At 37.7% G+C, this 20,565-nt stretch overlaps 2 protein-coding genes across 2 annotated transcripts in view; both read right to left on the bottom strand.

The window, feature by feature from the left end:
• Positions 1–10,871: 10,871 nt before the first annotated feature.
• Positions 10,872–11,426, bottom strand: LOC136261108 (uncharacterized). Its single transcript, XM_066055076.1, has one exon. It carries the CDS (start codon positions 11,424–11,426, stop codon positions 10,872–10,874), a length of 555 nt encoding a protein of 184 aa, XP_065911148.1.
• A 7,216-nt stretch (positions 11,427–18,642) lies between these two features.
• The window catches only part of LOC136261107 (adhesion G-protein coupled receptor V1-like), a 76,180-nt gene continuing 74,257 nt past the window's right edge, over positions 18,643–20,565 (bottom strand). The window contains exon 133 of the mRNA XM_066055075.1: positions 18,643–19,066. Coding sequence (XP_065911147.1) covers positions 18,831–19,066 — 236 coding nt within the window. The 3' untranslated portion in view covers positions 18,643–18,830. The remainder of the gene's footprint in view (positions 19,067–20,565) is intronic.

The following is a 20,565-nucleotide window of genomic DNA, read 5'->3' as shown; positions in this document are numbered from 1 at the left end:
GACCATATAGACAGGTTAGTCACTATAGACTGTATAGACAGGTTAGTCACTATATAGACTGTATAGACAGGTTAGTCACTATAGACTGTATAGACAGGTTAGTCACTATAGACTGTATAGACAGGTAAGTCACTATATAGACTGTATAGACAGGTTAGTCACTATAGACTGTATAGACAGGTTAGTCACTATAGACTGTATAGACAGGTTAGTCACTATATAGACTGTATAGACAGGTTAGTCACTATAGACTGTATAGACAGGTTAGTCACTATAGACTGTATAGACAGGTAAGTCACTATATAGACTGTATAGACAGGTTAGTCACTATAGACTGTATAGACAGGTTAGTCACTATAGACTGTATAGACAGGTAAGTCACTATATAGACTGTATAGACAGGTTAGTCACTATAGACTGTATAGACAGGTTAGTCACTATAGACTGTATAGACAGGTTAGTCACTATATAGACTGTATAGACAGGTTAGTCACTATAGACTGTATAGACAGGTTAGTCACTATATAGACTGTATAGACAGGTTAGTCACTATAGACTGTATAGACAGGTTAGTCACTATAGACTGTATAGACAGGTAAGTCACTATATAGACTGTATAGACAGGTTAGTCACTATAGACTGTATAGACAGGTTAGTCACTATAAACTGTATAGACAGGTTAGTCACTATAGACTGTATAAACAGGTTAGTCACTATATAGACTGTATAGACAGGTTAGTCACTATATAGACTGTATAGACAGGTTAGTCACTATATAGACTGTATAGACAGGTTAGTCACTATATAGACTGTATAGACAGGTTAGTCACTATAGACTGTATAGACAGGGTAGTCACTATATAGACTGTATAGACAGGTTAGTCACTATAGACTGTATAGACAGGTTAGTCACTATATAGACTGTATAGACAGGTTAGTCACTATATAGACTGTATAGACAGATTAGTCACTATAAACTGTATAGACAGGTTAGTCACTGTATAGACAGGTTAGTCACTATATAGACTGTATAGACAGGTTAGTCACTATAGACTGTATAGACAAGTTAGTCACTATATAGACTGTATAGACAGATTAATCACTATAGACTGTATAGACAGGTTAGTCACTATATAGACTGTATAGACAGGTTAGTCACTATAGACTGTATAGACAGGTTAGTCACTATATAGACTGTATATAGACTGTATAGACAGGTTAGTCACTATATAGACTGTATAGACAGGTTAGTCACTATAGACTGTATAGACAGGTTAGTCACTATAGACTGTATAGACAGGTAAGTCACTATATAGACTGTATAGACAGGTTAGTCACTATAGACTGTATAGACAGGTTAGTCACTATAGACTGTATAGACAGGTTAGTCACTATATAGACTGTATAGACAGGTTAGTCACTATAGACTGTATAGACAGGCTAGTCACTATAGACTGTATAGACAGGTAAGTCACTATATAGACTGTATAGACAGGTTAGTCACTATAGACTGTATAGACAGGTAAGTCACTATATAGACTGTATAGACAGGTTAGTCACTATAGACTGTATAGACAGGTTAGTCACTATAGACTGTATAGACAGGTTAGTCACTATATAGACTGTATAGACAGGTTAGTCACTATAGACTGTATAGACACGTTAGTCACTATATAGACTGTATAGACAGATTAATCACTATAGACTGTATAGACAGGTTAGTCACTATATAGACTGTATAGACAGGTTAGTCACTATAAACTGTATAGACAGGTTAGTCACTATAGACTGTATAAACAGGTTAGTCACTATATAGACTGTATAGACAGGTTAGTCACTATATAGACTGTATAGACAGGTTAGTCACTATATAGACTGTATAGACAGGTTAGTCACTATATAGACTGTATTGACAGGTTAGTCACTATATGGACTGTATAGACAGATTAGTCACTATAAACTTTATAGACAGGTTAGTCACTGTATAGACAGGTTAGTCACTATATAGACTGTATAGACAGGTTAGTCACTATAGACTGTATAGACAAGTTAGTCACTATATAGACTGTATAGACAGATTAATCACTATAGACTGTATAGACAGGTTAGTCACTATATAGACTGTATAGACAGGTTAGTCACTATAGACTGTATAGACAGGTTAGTCACTATATAGACTGTATATAGACTGTATAGACAGGTTAGTCACTATATAGACTGTATAGACAGGTTAGTCTCTATATAGACTGTATATAGACTTTATAGACAGGTTAGTCACTATATAGACTGTATAGATAGGTTAGTCACTATAGACTGTATAGACAGGTTAGTCACTATATAGACTGTATATAGACTGTATAGACAGGTTAGTCACTATAGACTGTATAGACAGGTTAGTCACTATATAGACTGTATAGACAGGTTAGTCACTATAGACTATATAGACAGGTTAGTTACTATAGACTATATAGACAGGTTAGTCACTGTAGACTGTATAGACAGCTTAGTCACTATAGACTATATAGACAGGTTAGCCACTATAGACTGTATAGACAGGTTAGTCACTATAGACTACATAGACAGGTTAGTCACTATAGACTACATAGACAGGGTAGTCACTATAGACTGGTTGGTCACTATAGACTGTATAGACAGGTTAGTCACTATAGACTATATAGACAGGTTAGCCACTGTAGACTGTATAGACAGGTTAGTCACGATAGACTGTATAGACAGCTTAGTCACTATAGACTACATAGACAGGTTAGCCACTGTAGACTGTATAGACAGGTTAGTCACGATGGACTGTATAGACAGGTTAGTCACGATAGACTGTATAGACAGATTAGTCACCGTAGACTATATAGACAGGTTAGTCACCATAGACTATATAGACAGGTTAGTCACTGTAGACTATACAGACAGGTTAGTCACTTTAGACTATATAGACAGGATAGTTACTGTAGACTATATAGACAGGTTAGTCACTGTAGACTATATAGACAGGTTAGTCACTATAGACTATATAGACAGGTTAGTCACTGTAGACTGTATAGACAGCTTAGTCACTATAGACTGTATAGACAGGTTAGTCACTATAGACTGTATAGACAGGTTAGTCACTATAGACTATATAGACAGGTTAGTCACTATAGACTATATAGACAGGTTAGTCACTGTAGACTGTATAGACAGCTTAGTCACTATAGACTGTATAGACAGGTTAGTCACTATAGACTGTATAGACAGGTTAGTCACTATAGACTATATAGACAGGTTAGTCACGAGAGACTGTATAGACAGCTTAGTCACTATAGACTACATAGACAGGTTAGCCACTGTAGACTGTATAGACAGGTTAGTCACGATGGACTGTATAGACAGGTTAGTCACGATAGACTGTATAGACAGATTAGTCACCATAGACTATATAGGCCGGTTAGTCACCGTAGACTATATAGACAGGTTAGTCACCGTAGACTATATAGACAGGTTAGTCACTGTAGACTATACAGACAGGTTAGTCACTTTAGACTATATAGACAGGATAGTTACTGTAGACTATATAGACAGGTTAGTCACTGTAGACTATATAGACAGGTTAGTCACTATAGGCTATATAGACAGGTTAGTCACTGTAGACTGTATAGACAGCTTAGTCACTATAGACTGTATAGACAGGTTAGTCACTATAGACTGTATAGACAGGTTAGTCACTATAGACTATATAGACAGGTTAGTCACTATAGACTATATAGACAGGTTAGTCACTGTAGACTGTATAGACAGCTTAGTCACTATAGACTGTATAGACAGGTTAGTCACTATAGACTGTATAGACAGGTTAGTCACTATAGACTATATAGACAGGTTAGTCACTATAGACTGTATAGACAGGTTAGTCACTATAGACTGTATAGACAGATTAGTCACTGTAGACTATATAGACAGGTTAGTCAATATAGACTTTATAGACAGGTTAGTCACTATAGACTGTATAGACAGGTTAGTCAAGATAGACTCTATAGAGAGGCTATAGTCTCTATACACAAGGTGGTTAGAATTATTAGTATACTAGTAAAATCCCATTATCCGTGTTACGGATAACATCCTGTCTCTAATGGCTACTGGTTGCGTCTAACCACATGCGATAAAAAAATAAAATAAAAAAATGAAACTTCCCCTTTGATGTCGGCAACCTCGATCACGAAACAATCGGCATGGATTTGCTTCACTGCTTGTGTGGTAGTTACTAGTGACACGATGAGTTCAACTCCAGAGTTTCAGAGGGATAGCGTAAGTGACGGGTGGATTACAGGAAGGCCGAATTTGACAATCGCTCAGCTTTTCTTGATGGTGTGTGTAAAGAGTTTCTAGAGATTTCCCCCTGGGTGTATTGGTGCTACAGTCAACCTGCTGAGCTGAGGTTTGGCCACAGGCGTATTCTTGCTTCCACAGGTGTCCAACAGGGAGATCCTCTTGGTCCCTTACTTTTTTCTTTGGTGTTGGTGCAATTTCTTCGTTCCATCTCTTTTAGTGAAACATGTCTTCTTAACCTGTGGTATTTAGATGATGGCACATTTATAGGTACTAGATCTTGTCTTCACGCATTACTTTCACATTTTACTGAGTCGGGTCCCAGTTTTGGTCTTTACATCAATCTATCCAAGTGTGAACTATACTGGCCTTCTGGTGACAGTTCTTTTCCTAACTTTCATCCTGCCATCAAGTGTATCAACCCCAAGAACAGTGGTTTGGAGCTTCTTGGATCTCCTATTTGGGGACCTCGACAGTTTTACGATGCCTTTTTATCTGTTCAATTTGATAAAATAGTTGCAATTCAGGATAAATTGGTTGACCTCGAGGACCCTCAAGTAGAGTTGCATCTGCTTAGGAGCTGTCTTAGCGTTTGCAAGGTCACTCACCTTTTACGTTGTGTGCCATCTTCCTCTTTGGGTTCCTTTCCCTCACATTTTGACCTTAGGTTGCGAGAATGCCTCAGTAGAATCTTGTGTTGTGGAATTTCTGATAGTAGTTGGACACAAGCCACCTTGCCATTTAGGTTAGGAGGCTTGGGCCTACGTGAATCTGAGCGTTCTGCTGCTCCTGCATTTGTGGGGTCCTGTAATTCTTCCCGTATTTTAGTGTCGCGTTTAGTGGAAACTTGATGTTTTTATGCCATTTCCCGGGGAGGATTGTTCCCTCGCTTTCTTCGAAGGTATGTCTGTTTCTGTGTTGCAAAACTCCTCTCAAACTGACCTTCAAGCCATTTTAGATGATTCACTTTTTAAACAGTTTGTAAGCAGTTCCACCATTCGTGATCAAGCACGTCTGCGTGCTTTATCACATTCTTCTGGCACCAGCAGTGGTTGGCTTAAAGCACTTCCACAGCCTGCTTTGGGTCTAGCTATTCCTCCTCACGATTTTACTATAGCTTTACGTTTGTGGCTTGGCATTCCTTTGTTCCCTTCTTTACCACTCTGTACTTGTTTATCTGTCATTGACCAGTTTGGTGATCATCTGCTGGGGTGCTCTCATGGTCCCTTGAGGATCCAGCGTCATAATGCTTTAGTGTCTGTTGTACACCATGCCTTGCTCCAAGATCACCCTGGTGTTCTTAAGGAGCAAGGCATTCCATCTGACCGATCTCGTCCTGGCGACATATACCACCCTGACTTTCATCTTGGTCGTCCTGCCTATTTTGATCTCTCCGTCAGGAGTACCACTCAGTCTGCTGTCATATCTTCTGCTTCTTCTCAGGCTGGGGTGGCCGCTGCTGTTGGTGAGATAGCTAAGGACAACCAATACCAGGACATTGTGAATGATAATGGAGGAGATTTTATCCCTCTTGTATGTGAGACCTTTGGTGTTTGGTCACCATATGCCCTACAGTAGATTTCAGGTTGCTTGCGAAAAAACATTTGCACACGCGAGTACACACGTGACCACTCTCATGATTTTACTGACATGACCAAATATGGAGCCTGCTTTTGAAGCCATGTTAAAGAGCATTCCTGGCGGAAATCAAGTCATTGAGCAGTTTAAACTGGTTTTCCCTACAGTTAGCTTGACTGTTAGCGTAAGTAACATCAGTGCATACAATTCTGTGGCTGGAAATTCAAATGTGCTGACTGTCAGTGCCCCGGGAGTTCCAAGAAGGGTACCTCTTGTGACAGCCGCAACCAAGGCGACCTGTAATGCTACAATACCAATAAGAGTGATAAACCCACTAAAGAAGCGGGATTACAAAACTTATATGCTGAGTCTCTGTGTTGAAGCAACACGTGATTTGAGACATCTTAAAGAAGAGATACTGGAACAGCTTGGTAAAGATGTAGTATCTTTTGATTTGCAGTTTGATGTTGGATACTATGTCTCCTCTGCACGGATACATTATGTGAATGGGGATAATATTAAGGAAGAGTTATGTCGGATTAGAGACAGTGGGAAAACTTTGTGGTGTGAAGGAAGGAGGAATGAGACTCGGTGCGAGAGCAAGTCAGTGATTTGTCTTGATGGAGATGATGATTGTGAGCCCACACCAAAGAAAGTCAAGGTACAGGAGAAGTTAAATGCTCGTGAAGTAAAAGCTAAGAGAGTAGAAGAAATAGCTGTTGAACTAAGGGAAACTCACAAGGACAAGTATAACAAGATACAATATAAGCTGTGGGCTGAAGCTATAGATTCAGGTAAACACAAAAGTAAGAGTAGCCCACCAGCAGGATCAATTTGGAACAATGAGAAGGCAAAGGCAGTAAAAATTAAAGATTCTTCTGTGGATACCATGGCTAGTGCTTTCACTAAAATGGCCGATTCAGTGGCATCAGCTTTTACTGTTAAATCACAGAATGATAGACCAGAGTCAACAATGAAAGAGAACCAAGATAGTGCTAGTAGCTTAGGAATTTCACCTGGAAAGAAAATTGATTACCAAGCCAAGTTATTGAGCCAGATTGACTTGGCACACCGGATGTTTGAACGTGGTGCCAGGTCAAACATCCATACCATGGTCAAACATCCATACCTGTTCTATACCATATGCGTATTTTGTACCGTACGCGTATGGTATGTACCATACGCGTATGGTACATACCATATGCGTACGGTACGAATATGCGTATTGTGCCTTTTCTCAGTGTCTTCTAGCCTAGCTACAATGGGTCTACCTTTACAGGTATTTCTAGCTGAGTAAACTTAGAACACAACAAAATAATCTGCTTAACTGTAATTAAAAATTTATTCATCAGCATGTTGCACACATGCATTTTATCCTTATACCTTGCCCATGCAGTTCCCACTATAGTCCTACTGATGTATCTAAATCTTATGTACATGATCACACGTTGTCTGCAGAACTTCACATGAATGGTACTGTGTATGCTATACTTTAGCTATCAGATGGTCTCAATTATAAGTGTGGATAACTGACAATTTACAACAATTGCGTAAATAAGCAAGGAGAGCAATTACAACGTGCATGGTAGCTAGTAAGTTCTAACTGAATTATACATAATTATACTGCTTCTGCAAAGCTAACAACTTAAAAAATGAACTTCAGAAGTGTCATCAGTTGTGCAACATGGCCCCTCACTGTCTTTGCATCTTTATCCAGCTGCTATATACACTCTTCTTTTGAGGATCCAATTTCTTGTTTACATACTTTTCTTTTTTACATACTGTAAATAGTACCACCACTCACATTCATCACAATGGACCTGCAGCACAAATTAATGTGGATGTTGTTAACTTTAAAGAGTACATTCAGATAAGAGTAGCTAAACACATTGTCTTCCTATCCACATGCAAGCATGACAGTAACTGAGTATATAGTGAGTGGCTACAACACACTTAACAATTAAACAATATACTAGATAATATACATTCATTACTGAATTATTCATTAGAACTCATAAACTCACCATAAAATCTCTTGCTATAGTATGTTTTTCTACTTCATCTCAGTAGGCAATACCTCATTTAATAGCAAAGATTCAGCAAACTACAGTTTTAAAATAATTTATTGCACAATTAATTACCATACACATCATCAGTCTTAGAGTATCATGTCTAATAGTGCTATAAGTTACAGCCAGATTTACATTAAGTTGCAAACCGGAACATTGCTTTCTATACAATTAAATCTCTTTGCTATACCTCCCTCAATGTTATTGTATCAGTATTCTACAGATCTTCCTCTGTTTGAGCAATCATTTCATTGTATACTTCTTGAGCTCATCTAATTGAAATTACACTCCTTTAGTATCACCAGGCATAAATATCCATTTTTTAAGTATAGGTGCATGTACTAAAACAATAGATTATCTAGCAACAATAGAATAAAATATTAATTAATTAATATATACCTGAAAAAATTGGCTTGATTTGGATGCAAATTAATATGGTCGCTATGTTTTAACCAATTAGAATGCAGTATTTTTAATGTGTATTTATATGGAATTGTGGATACTGAATTATATCAAAATCTATAATATGTTTATATTGAGCTACAACGCTACCTCTACTGGCTTAGTGTTTATATCACTTAAAACCATGCATTCAATGACATTCATTGAAAAAATAATCATGAATATCAGTATGCTGGAAACAGTTCTACAGCCTTACAGAAATCAATGTCTTTTGTCCTCAAATAATGCTTTAGAAGATCAAACTTCAAGATTTCTGAGTAAGGCAAGGAGCATACTGTTCTGGTTTTATGTTGAAAGCTTTAGAAGATCAAACTTCAAGATTTCTGAGTAAGGCAAGGAGCATACTGTTCTGGTTTTATGTTGAAAGGATGATTGGGCACCATAAACACAAGCACATTATTTTTACAAAGTTCGTACAAGTATAGAGAAGCCCCTAGTAGAGTTTTTGGGTAATATCGCTCTATAGCTTTGTTGTATTAATCTTTGACTATCTTCAGGTATCAATTAAACAATGGGTCATGGATCCAATAGGAAGCAATATATGAGTAGCAATTGCAACCACAATTATGTACTGTGTGGAAGAAGAAACAAAAATTAAAATTTACCATACATTTTCAGTGTATGCAGTTGCTATGCAACAGCTAGATAATTTTAACTCAACTATTCTAAAGAACATGCATGCATTATACTAGCTTGTGTAGTTTAAAAGCAATAGCATTTTCCACTGTGGAGAAATGAATTCATTTATTATAATAATGCAAGCTGGGAATCCATGGGTGTATGGTGGCACTATTGTATTGAATTAACTGCCAGATACTTTGATGAAATGAAATACATTTGTTAAGCAGACAACGAGATACATTCGTTATAGATTACACCAATGACTAGAAATCAAGGCTTATGATATTTTATCTCCTTCCTTTGATATATACTTTTATTACTTACTGTACATAGGTGATATCATTTTTTTTGTGAAGTTTCCAACCCAGTTGATTATTTCATCTTTATTAACTTTCACTATGTAGAATTCTTATCAGATCCTACTAGATCAGCATGACTTAACACAATTCAAGACTGGATCTGCCAGAATTACAGTATTGTTTTTCTCATATAGCTACCGAGACTGTGGAACAGTACACCAATAATTGATCTATCCCATCAAATAAATTTATATTGAAAAATTATTATTTGGAATGTTCCGTTAATAAATTTGCCAGCATTAAATTTTGTACTTAGTATAGTCCCTGCTGCAAATTAATGCTTTGGCATGATTCCTGTTTATATGAACTATTTCATTATTTAACTATAGGCTTCTTCCTATATACCCTTTAAATTTTTACCTACTAGTAATTTTATATGTCCAGCTCGAGGTCCAGCTACCAGTGCTATATAGACACTGGTGACACCGGTAGACCCGCAGTTCTGAAAGTATTATTCAATAGCTATATATTGCAATTAAACTTTGTGCACAATTCTGTAAAGCATTAATTTAAATAGCTATATACTATTTATCTTAGCATAATGTTTACAAATACATCATGATCAAGTCATTTGATGACTGTAGTAGAATGCTGCAGATGGTCTCAAGCAAATGTCTGGTCCAATTCATTCATTCAGCAGTAGCTATCAGTGCTTATGCTATGATTTGGCAGAAGTGCATGGTATCAGTACATGCTACCCTTGAGTCTAGACCCTTGCAGTTATGTTGTAGCTATATATTGTCCTAACAAAATAAGATGTCAGTTTCATCACTTATATCATGCCATCAATATTCTTTTATTTTAAATTGCATAATATAGCTACTGTATAGGTATGCATCATGCAGTAAAGAAAATCAATTAAGTTATATCTTAATCACAGTAAAGCAAAATACATCTTAGCTCTATAGAGAATAGAATAATCAGATCAAAATATGACTGCTCTATTAGAGTATCTCGATCTTCACTGAACAGAAACCACTATAAGCGAGTCTTGGAGACTAGCCCCTTCCCCCTCCCTGAAAGGAAATGAAGGCAGAGTGCCATCCAGCATAGTCAATAGGTATGGCAGTGCAAAAACCTTCTGCTTGATATTATATGCATAGCTACCATGCAGGTTAGCTATACTCATATGGTACGAATTGCTGTACCATACGCGTATGGTTGTACCGTACGCGTATGGTTGTACCGTACGAGTATACGCATATGGTATGTACCATACGCGTATGGTACAAAATACGCATATGGTATAGAACAGTGCAATAACCATGAACCAGTTTGAGAAGCGAAGGGATATGCTACTTGGTCAGTTAGATTCCTTGTGTCAGTGAACAGCATTTACGTAACATACCTATGCATGCAGGTATACAGTTTTATTCACATTAGTTAGTTGTACATGATAGCTAACTGTATGTGCTCAATGTATCTTGTTTCACAATAGTACTACTGTCATTAATTACTACTAATGCTAGCTGTATCCAGCATGACTTATGTATCCCTCACAGTCTCTCTCAGTCACAGAGTTGAAAGCCATCATGATCAGTACCCGTGGATCATCTGTCGTATCATAAGCTACTTCATTTTCCCTCAGAAATGCTTTCACTTTGGCAAAGGACTCTTCCAGTGGATTATAGTCTGGACTATATGGTGGTAAATAGCAGAGAATTGCACCAGTACTCTGAATTAAAGATGCAACTTGGTCAACATGGTGTATAGATGCATTGTCCATCACTACCACTGATCTAGGGCTCTTACCATCAAATGGTTGCAAAAGTGGAACCAAACTTCGAGCAATAAAAGTGGTGAATATTGCACCATTGATGTTGCCTTCATATATATCCACATCTTCTATTCCCCAGGTAGACATAGTTGCAATACAGGATAATCTTTTCCCTCGAACTGATAGCTTGTAACTGCATGGAGTGATTCCTCTTAGGTGATAGCCAAACTTTCTGTTCTCACTTCGCCTATCAGAGCCAGTTTCATCCAGCCAAACAATCATGTCTGCTGTTAGGTAGTTCATCTCTTCCATAAACTCAGCTCTAAGCGAATCGTTTCTTCGCAACACTACTTGACGAAGTTTTTTCCTCGAAAATCCCAATCTTCGAATTGTTCGAAATATGGTACTTATGCTTGCCTGTGTGCTGTCCTCACAAATAGCTCATCCTGTAGCTCCCTTAAATACATTTCTGGCCTTGATATCAAAGCATCTGTAATGGCATGTTCTTCTACGCTTCCCAGCAGCGGCGCAGGACCACTCTGATGAGATACTGGCGCTACAGTACCATTCTCTTGAAAACGATCCAATATCCTGTAAACTGTAGAAATATGAATATATAGCAAGTCTGATATTTCTTTGCAGCTTAATTCCTTGTAGTGGTGTAACCACACTACCCTCCACCTCAGATCATTAGACAATGCTAATGGCATAATCCATCAATCGTGGCATCTATTTATCTAGCTAGGAGTAGCTTGTTCAAATAATCGTGCGCAATTTGTGATTTGTATTTAGCACGTGATATTTTACGAAAATTCACGTGACACGTTGCGTTTTTCGCAAGCAACTTAACTTCTGTATCAAGACACACGGTAGTGTGTCACACGGTAGTGTGTCACACGGTAGTGTGTCACACGGTAGTGTGTCGTGCGGCCCAAGAAGCCGGCGCGCCACACCGTGAGTATATTTACAGGAAGAAAGTAAACGTGATTTTCACACCTTTGTAGCTCCGTGATTCCTTACCCGATTGAAACCAAAGGTGCTACATACGTGCCGGCTAGGTAGGGGAGTCCACATTCCAAATTTGAAGAAAATCGCTCCAGCCATTTCCGAGATACGAGTGGCCAAAGTTTGGTTTTTTTTTCTTCGTTTTTTTCTTCTACTTCTTTTCGCACACTTCAAAATCCGCCATAAAACACGAATGCGTGCTCCAATCGGGCTGAAATTTGGCACTCGTAAAGGGCTCATTAAGGCGAATCTCAGTACCAAGTGTGGTAGGAATCCGATGAACATTCACGGAGTTTTTTTGTTGTTTTTTTTCCGGGGCTGGATGGACTGCCCTTGCCTACCACCCCCAGCACAAAGAAAGCACGTGCTGGACAACTGAATAAAAAGGACCAGATTGCTAAAAGTTTAAAAGTCCCTGTGCTCATCAATGCGGCCCATCTCAGGAGAGGCATCAGAGGAGCAATGCGAGATGGACCTACTTCCACGTATGCACATTGTAGCTGACCGAAGTAGAGAAAAAGACAATGTGCATCGGATAAAAGCCAGAGTCTGACTGTAACTAGTAGAGCCGCGGCGAGATAGATGGTCAGCCAAACGACGGTAGAAAACTATTGCCTCCCTTCCCATACCTCCAGTGGTCGCAAACACAAGGGGAGTGAAGGAGGCCTGCTCAACCTCTCTGACACGGTCACCATACTCACGTTTCTTCTGTGCCTCGTGATGTCGATACAAAGAGGGGACACTGGTGTTGCAGTAGCTCGGTGCATTAGGATGAAACACCCTTACGTCAAAAAAGGCACTTTGCCGCTGCCCCCAGAATCCCCTAGCATGTATGTCTGCCCTAGCCTCATCCTGACGGTTGGCAGTCTTAGGTGCAATGATCTCCCCAGTAAGTGGCTGTAAAGGTGGCTCAAGGGCCACACCATGACATGTCTTGGAAAGCCACTCTGCAGTGATGTTTTGCAAAGCATTGTGGCGAACAAATGTGAGGCCTCCATGTCTGCAAATCATAGCATGATCCGCAGAAAATGGGACCCCACAAACACAGTGACTGGGTATGTTCAGGAGCTTCCAGCCGTATCTAAGATGCAAGGCATCCCAAAATTCTTGCTTCATCAGATGGAATCCCTGCTCTGCTAAAGGCAATGCTGTCAGCCAGGCAGAAGCACCCGGTTCACTATTCAGGTCTAAAACTCTTTGGGATTGTGACGAAAGATTAGATTTGATCGTAGAAGCCCTCCCCCTCAAAGTAGAGCGACGATCCTGATGAATCTGAGCCTTGTTAGAACTAACGTCGGGTAGAGGGGCTAGTAGATTCTGAGCAACAATCAAAGATCTCAGAGAGTGTGTGATTTTGATAGATGCAGTAAACTGAGAATCAGCAATGTCTACAGGATTGACAATACCCAAGCCACCTAGGCGGCAGGGTAGAGAGAGCACATCACGCTCTATAAGGCAGAACAACATTTACGGAGTTATGACCGATTATTTGCGTAAAATTAGGTCGAAGGTCTGTCACGTCCACAGGGTAAACCCCTTGAAGGAATGAGCTGAAAATTGCTATGTAGATGGAGTAACTATCGTAGGAGTGCCTTTTTGTGGTTTGAAAGGAATCCAGTTAAAGGCCATCGAGATATGACACAAAACCCAACCTGTGTCAAAATTACGCGATCGATTTTTATGAATAAAAAACTATTACTTTTCGCGCCTACCAGGCAAACCGCTTAGAGCAGTGAGCTGAAAATCGGTGTATAGCTGGAATAATTATCATAGAAAGTCCTTGCAGTAGTATAGAAGAATCGGATTACAAACCACTGAGTTATGATTCCAAAGTCAACTACGTGTAGCATATGCGAGATCGAGATACTCTAATAGAACAGTCACCCTAATAGAGCATTCAGCTACGTTTATAATTTACTCCATTATAGAATTATATTACATTGCAAGTTATTCTGTAGGGAGTTCAGCTACAAACAAGTCACCCTGTAGTCAAATCAGCTAGAAGAAGGTACCTAATAGAGAGTTCAGCTACAAAGAAACCATCATGCAGAGAGTTCAGCTGCAAACAAATCACCCTGTAGAGAATTCAGCTACAAACAAATTGCCCTGTAGAGAGATCAGCTAGCGGAAGTTACCTTGTAGAGAGTTCAGTTACAAAGAAACCATCGTGTAGAGAGTTCAGCTGCAAACAAATCCCCCAGTAGAAAGTTCCACTATGAACAGATCACCCTGTAGAGAGTTCAGTTAGAAACAAGTCATCCTGTAAAGAGATCAGCTTTTTATTTATTTATTTATTTATTTATTTATTTATTAATACTTTACAGAACTGTATAAATCAATAAACAAAATTAAACAATATTTAAGAGCTTATAACGATTAAATTACAGAACTGAAGGTCTACCAGTGTCTTGCACTGGTAGCCATAATTAATTACTTACAAATTACAATAAGCTATATAACTACAAACAATAATTACAAGGGGTAGCTATACAGTACAAGTTAAAGTAGGAGCTGAAATGTTTAAACATTTGGAACAGGGGCAACGGAAATAAAAAGAACATAGATTATTACTGTCAAAATTGTTAACAAAATGATTCCAAAAATAATTCTTGAGTTTGAATTTGATGGTTTGGAGGGTTTGGGATAAGACAATTAATGGTAAGCTGTTCCACAATCTGGGTATACGGTAGAAGTAGGAATTCATTACACTGTTTTTAGATGCTATCATGTGCCTGAGTTTGTATCCTGCTGATCTTGTGGGTCCAGAGATAAATTCTACGAAGTTTAATATGTTAAACTTTTCAGATGGAAATTTTACTGATTTTATAAAAAACATGATGTCGGCTAAATCGTAAATATACATCAGTGGAAGAAGTTTCAGTCTCAAAAGCCTTTCTTTGTAGTTACTGGTGTAGTTGTTGAGAATATATTTGGTTGTCCTCCTTTGTACTCTTTCTAACAGTTCAACATCAGATAGTAAATAGGGTTTCCACAAGCAAGAACAATACATTAAAGTAGATCTAATCATTGAAACATACAGATTCTTCCTAGTCTCCAAACAGTAACTGTCTTTAGACTACAACAAGTTTGATACTGAAATTTGATTGGCTGAAAACGTGGTCTCTAAATCTCGTAGAGCCACGGTCATGTCCAATAGAGACCACGCTCTGAGGCGATACGAAACACGATAATTACGCGCCTGTAACATTGGCAACGCTTGGGCATTTAAATGGCTAGTAACAGCCGTACTGAATTAGAGGGAGGTGTAATGGGTTTGTTTGTACTAATCAACACTACATTACTTGCTTACAAGCAGCTGTTGAGGCACAACAACAGCAACAATGAGTTGTAGTCCACTCGCTGAGTCCAGTACTTCGATACATAGCACGCGCCTGTAACATTGGCAACGCATGGGCGTTTAAACGGGTAGCAACAGCCACGCTGAGGTCCCGCCATGTCGGGAGGTGTAGAGGGCTTGTTTCTAGTAATTAGCCATACATTTCCTATTTACAAGCAGCTGTCAACTCAAGGTACAATAACGAGTTGTAGTCTAAATAAGTTAGACGTCAAGAACCACTGGGTTCTACGGGATTTAGAAAATCCTCAGGCCCTTAGTAGCGCCCTCGCTGCGCTCAGGCGCTACAGCCCAGGGCCTTCGAGTTTTCTAAATCCCGTAGAACCCTGGTTCTTGACGTCTAACTATTATTTAAACATGCGGCGAAGTAATCCAAAAGATTTATAAGCTTTAGAAGTAATGTTTTGATAGTGTAATCTCCATGCATGATAAACTATCAGAGAAATAGATACCAAGATCTTTACAGCTATCAGAGTAAGGAATGGTATTTCCATCGATAGTATAAAATGAATTAAATATGTTGTGATAACGTAAAAAAAATTTATTTTGGAACACTGAAGGCAAGGTTATTGTTGTTACTCCAATGAGAAACTGATGACAAATCTTCTTGAAATCTATGAATGTCCAACTCAGACTTTATTTTCATAAAGCATTTTGTATCATCAGCAAAAACAAACATATTGGATGAATGAATAGCAGAGGGAAGGTCATTAATGTAAATTAGAAAGAGTAAGGGGCCAAGTATACTCCCCTGTGGTACACCTGACAATATGGGTAAGCAATTAGGCAACAGTTGTTGATAGAAACACATTGTACCCTATTGCATAGGTATGATTTAAACCACTTCCAAAGAGTTCCAGTGATCCCAATGTTCCAGAGTTTCAGCAATAGTTGATTGTGCGGCACACTGTCAAAAGCCTTTCGAAAGTCTATGTGAACAACATCCACTTCATCCTTGGAAGTTATCAGTTGGTGGTGATATAAAAGTAATTGTTGTAGGGTTGATGAGTTACTCTGGAAACCAAATTGACACGGGGTAATACACTTAGCCACAGTACCAATCATCTTAACATATATCAGGTCTTCTAGCACTTTTGAAACTCCACATAGGTGGTGGTGCAAGTTAGCCCCACTTTTATTAATCAAGACACTTTGATCCGATTAATGATAATGCTCGAACGCTTACAGGAGTCTGCCAGGCGGTCAGGATGTTTTCTCCTTGTCAATTTCATGTATATGTATCAAGGAACTCTAGATAGTGACTTATTATCTTAAAGTACCCCATGTGGAACCAAATGGATATTAGTTTACACTGTGAAAAAAGAAGGATATAAGATTGTATTTCCAGTGGCTTATTGAATACAAAAAAGCTTGGTATAATCTGTATTATACTAACAATCCCACATAAGGCTTTAGTTAATGTGTTAAACATACTGAAACCATATATGTGATGGTATAGTGTGGCCATTATATCAGATATAAGCTATTTCAAGTATTGTGGTAAATAAACTGAAACCATACATGCAATAGTATAGTATGCATTATACTAAAGTATAAGATGAGTATAATACAGGATTTATATTAAGGCTTATTTGTATTCAATAAGCCACTGGAAATACCATATTATATCCCACCTTTTTCACAGTGTTATTTATTAAGGCTTTACAGCACAAGTGAAATGCTGAATTGTAGTTTGTAACTATAGGTAATGAATTGCAGTTTGTATTGTCATTATGTGTTGCAATGTTTCCTCCTGCAAGGAAGAACAGCTGTATAGCCAATTGTTTGGAGTTTAAAAGAGTAGTCAATTTAAATATATGCATCAGTTTAGCTGAATACAGTAACCATACAGCATGCTAATACAAATTTCATGCATAGAGACAGCTACATAATAGCTAACAACATATTGATTGCACTTTTATATTTGCACCATAGATACTGCTGGTAATATACTATGCTTACACATGGTGGGATAGTATACAAATACATATGCCACCAATGTATATGACATGAGTAGTCTAAAGAAGCAATGTTATGATATTTTGCACAAATAATTAACTACCATGAATTTCTATACACATAACCCATCTGCAATGATTGTATCTTTGCATTAATTCTTTCACTCAGTAAACAGAAATAACCCATTAGAAGCTTACTGTGATGAAAACATGCCATGTATACAGTTTCATACTGTTTTATTGATACCTGGAAAGTTTTCTGCATATAATAGAAACATAGTTACATGTTATTGAGAACTGAGCTGACTGTATTACATTTTGAAGATATATTATACTCACATGTATTACAATGTTAAGTTTGTTTCCAACAGCACTCCATTTTAAACCATCGGCACACTTTTTTAGTAGGCTTTACTTGTGCTAGTATGTATTAAACAAAGCTGATAGTTAAAATAATGCATTGACAGTTACTTGCAATGAAATAACTACTCCATCTAATAAAGATACTGTAGTGGTCAGTGGTGGATACAGGGGTTGCAATGGTTTCACTCTCTGAAATAGTGCTCACGCTCCAAGATTGTGTGGGTGATAAAATCACCAAGAGTTATACATAGTGTATTACATTGGGACTTTCTACTGGCCAAACTTCATACTTTTCCCTTTGAAATCACTTAAAATGCCATTACAGCAATTAAGCGTCTTAAGCACCTATAAAAATGATTATTGTTTAAATTAGTGCAAGTGCTGTTTTGCTTCAAAATTTGGTAAGATTCAACTGTGAAACAATGTTGTGGAGTGATTTTTACTGATTCACTGCTAGCTAGTTTATGCTATAGACCTAGTCCTCTATAGCTATAATAGCCTAGTAGGACACTGAGCTATCAAGACTATACCAGTACACGTCTTAGTCTGGGATCACAGTTGTTGAAAACTCCCTGAACCTGAAACCCCCTCTGAAAATTCTAGATCCACTATACTGGTGGTAATGTAAAAGCTAGCAGATTTGATGAAGGTTATGCAAAGTGGTAACCAGTCATGCATTATTTGATTCTTTAGACTGAATTTGCATCAGCAATTTAGTGGCCTTGCACTAAAACATACGACCTTTGATAGCTGTATAGTCCACATTCAATTACTAAGAAAAGAAACTATATGTTTTGCAAGCTTTAAAAATGTAGATATTAAATTACATTAACCTCAATTATAGTTATTTAATACTTGAGATAGTAACAAAGATCATACATGCATGTGTTGATACCAAGTATAATAATGCTACACAGAATTGCAAGTAAAACAGCTAGCCTAAGAAAGAACATCTACATGTTTAGCAAAGAGTTGATACACCAGTAGCTAAACAATGTTACTACACAAAAATTAATTACACGTTCCCTACACTGCGGATTCTACTATTTGTAGGACATTCACTTCAGTAGGGCTCTTATCAACGTCGGTGTTATCATTAACCACTGACAACACATCATCCTTTTCATCACATGTATCAGAATCTTTGATGGTTCCAGCTTCAGATATAGTATCAAAATCTTTTACAATATCTTGACCAATAGTAATATTCATTTCAATAGGCTTGCTAGCATTGGTGCCTTCTTCTTTAGTGATAGGATCATCTAATAAATTAATTTATACACATTCTTAATGGTTAGATTCACAGTGTGTATAGATTGATCTAACAATACAGACAAATTAACTGACTGGCATTGAACTAAATTAGGAGTATATCCCTCCCTAATGATTAGCCAGGTGATACAAGTTGACCATTCTATTAGAGTTGAGAGTAATGTGACTGCTCTGTTAGGTTCTCCAACTATACACTCTATTAAAATGTCTCAATCTTTAGAAAATATATCAATTGTACAAATCTATTGCTTCAATTTATGTTGGAATGCCTGCATGGTAGTTACACTATTGAAAACGTTACTTAGTAAGTGCTCAAGATAACACTTTTATGCTACAGTACATTTGGAACTGTTTGACATTTCAAGTAATTACTTATTGATGGCAAGGTCTATATATATTTCCTGTGTTTCTGGGCGTATCTAGAAACCCCATCTGAAATTTAACTAGTGGGCTTGCAGCAAGAACACCAGACTACCATGGTTTGGCAGCACAAATGTACAGAACAAATAAAAACAGGACAGAGCAGTGTAACATGGAAACTTACAATGATTCCTCAAAAGTGGGAACAAGGGTATGTATATATACTCTAACACAGCAGTCAGATGTAAAATTGCAATTACAACTACTCTAATAGAACATTCACAATAGAGTACAATTTTAAAGAATACATAAATGTAAAAACAAACTTGAAATTTAAAGATAGCAGCTAACTCTTAAACTTTTACTTTAATTTGAGATATTCATTGAATCACTACAACTGATGCCTGACAACCACAATTGGCAAAGGAAACAATGCATATAGCCTAATGTGGTTAGGAAATTATTTGATACAAAAAAATTTCCATCATCAAAGAGCAAATAATTTGACAAAAAAATTTTGGCTAGTTATTCTGTATGAAAATTTTCAATCTTCAATATTGATAACAAGTTGTAACGAGTAAGCCAACTACAATGACTCTCTACCAGTATTATAAACGGAAAGAGCACTTGCATCTGCTGGATGTTATAGATATTGCATTAATGATAGGGAAGTGGTACATGGAGGAAAGCAGTTGCTAGTGGAGGTGGAAAAATAAAACACCCCCATACACAAGTGTACTAAGTCTAGTGTAGTCTAGTAAACGTCTACAGCATAATACCAAAGCTAGCACACAACTGCATCATTCACCTAGCACCATAGTATAATTCATCAGTGCAGCAATAGTAGCTAGCAGTCTCATTGGCATGACTATAAGATTTCTGGTTAGATACCTTCCTCTTTCCAACTAGCATAACTGCAGTGTAGCTATGTGGTCCCAGCAACTATTCATGCATAAAAGTTTTATCGGGCAAAGGGAAGGTTGAAACTATTTTATCTTGAAATATTTATTAATGAACATTTGTTCGTGGGATATTGAGAATTGTTTATACATGAAATCATGAATCTAACAAATTTTGAAGCATTGTACAATGTGCATAATTTGCCAGTGGCTGGGACTGCACCCCCAGA

The sequence above is a fragment of the Dysidea avara genome, chromosome 7 (genome assembly GCF_963678975.1).
Source record: "Dysidea avara chromosome 7, odDysAvar1.4, whole genome shotgun sequence".
NCBI classification, from domain to species: Eukaryota; Metazoa; Porifera; class Demospongiae; order Dictyoceratida; family Dysideidae; genus Dysidea; species Dysidea avara.
Note: the sequence above shows the minus strand (reverse complement) of the source record. Positions and strands in the feature narration are given on the sequence as shown.

What these genes read in the sequence shown, in the direction of transcription:
- LOC136261108 (XM_066055076.1), bottom strand. Translation starts at nt 11,426, where the DNA reads ATGAACTACCTAACAGCAGACATGATTGTTTGGCTGGATGAAACTGGC.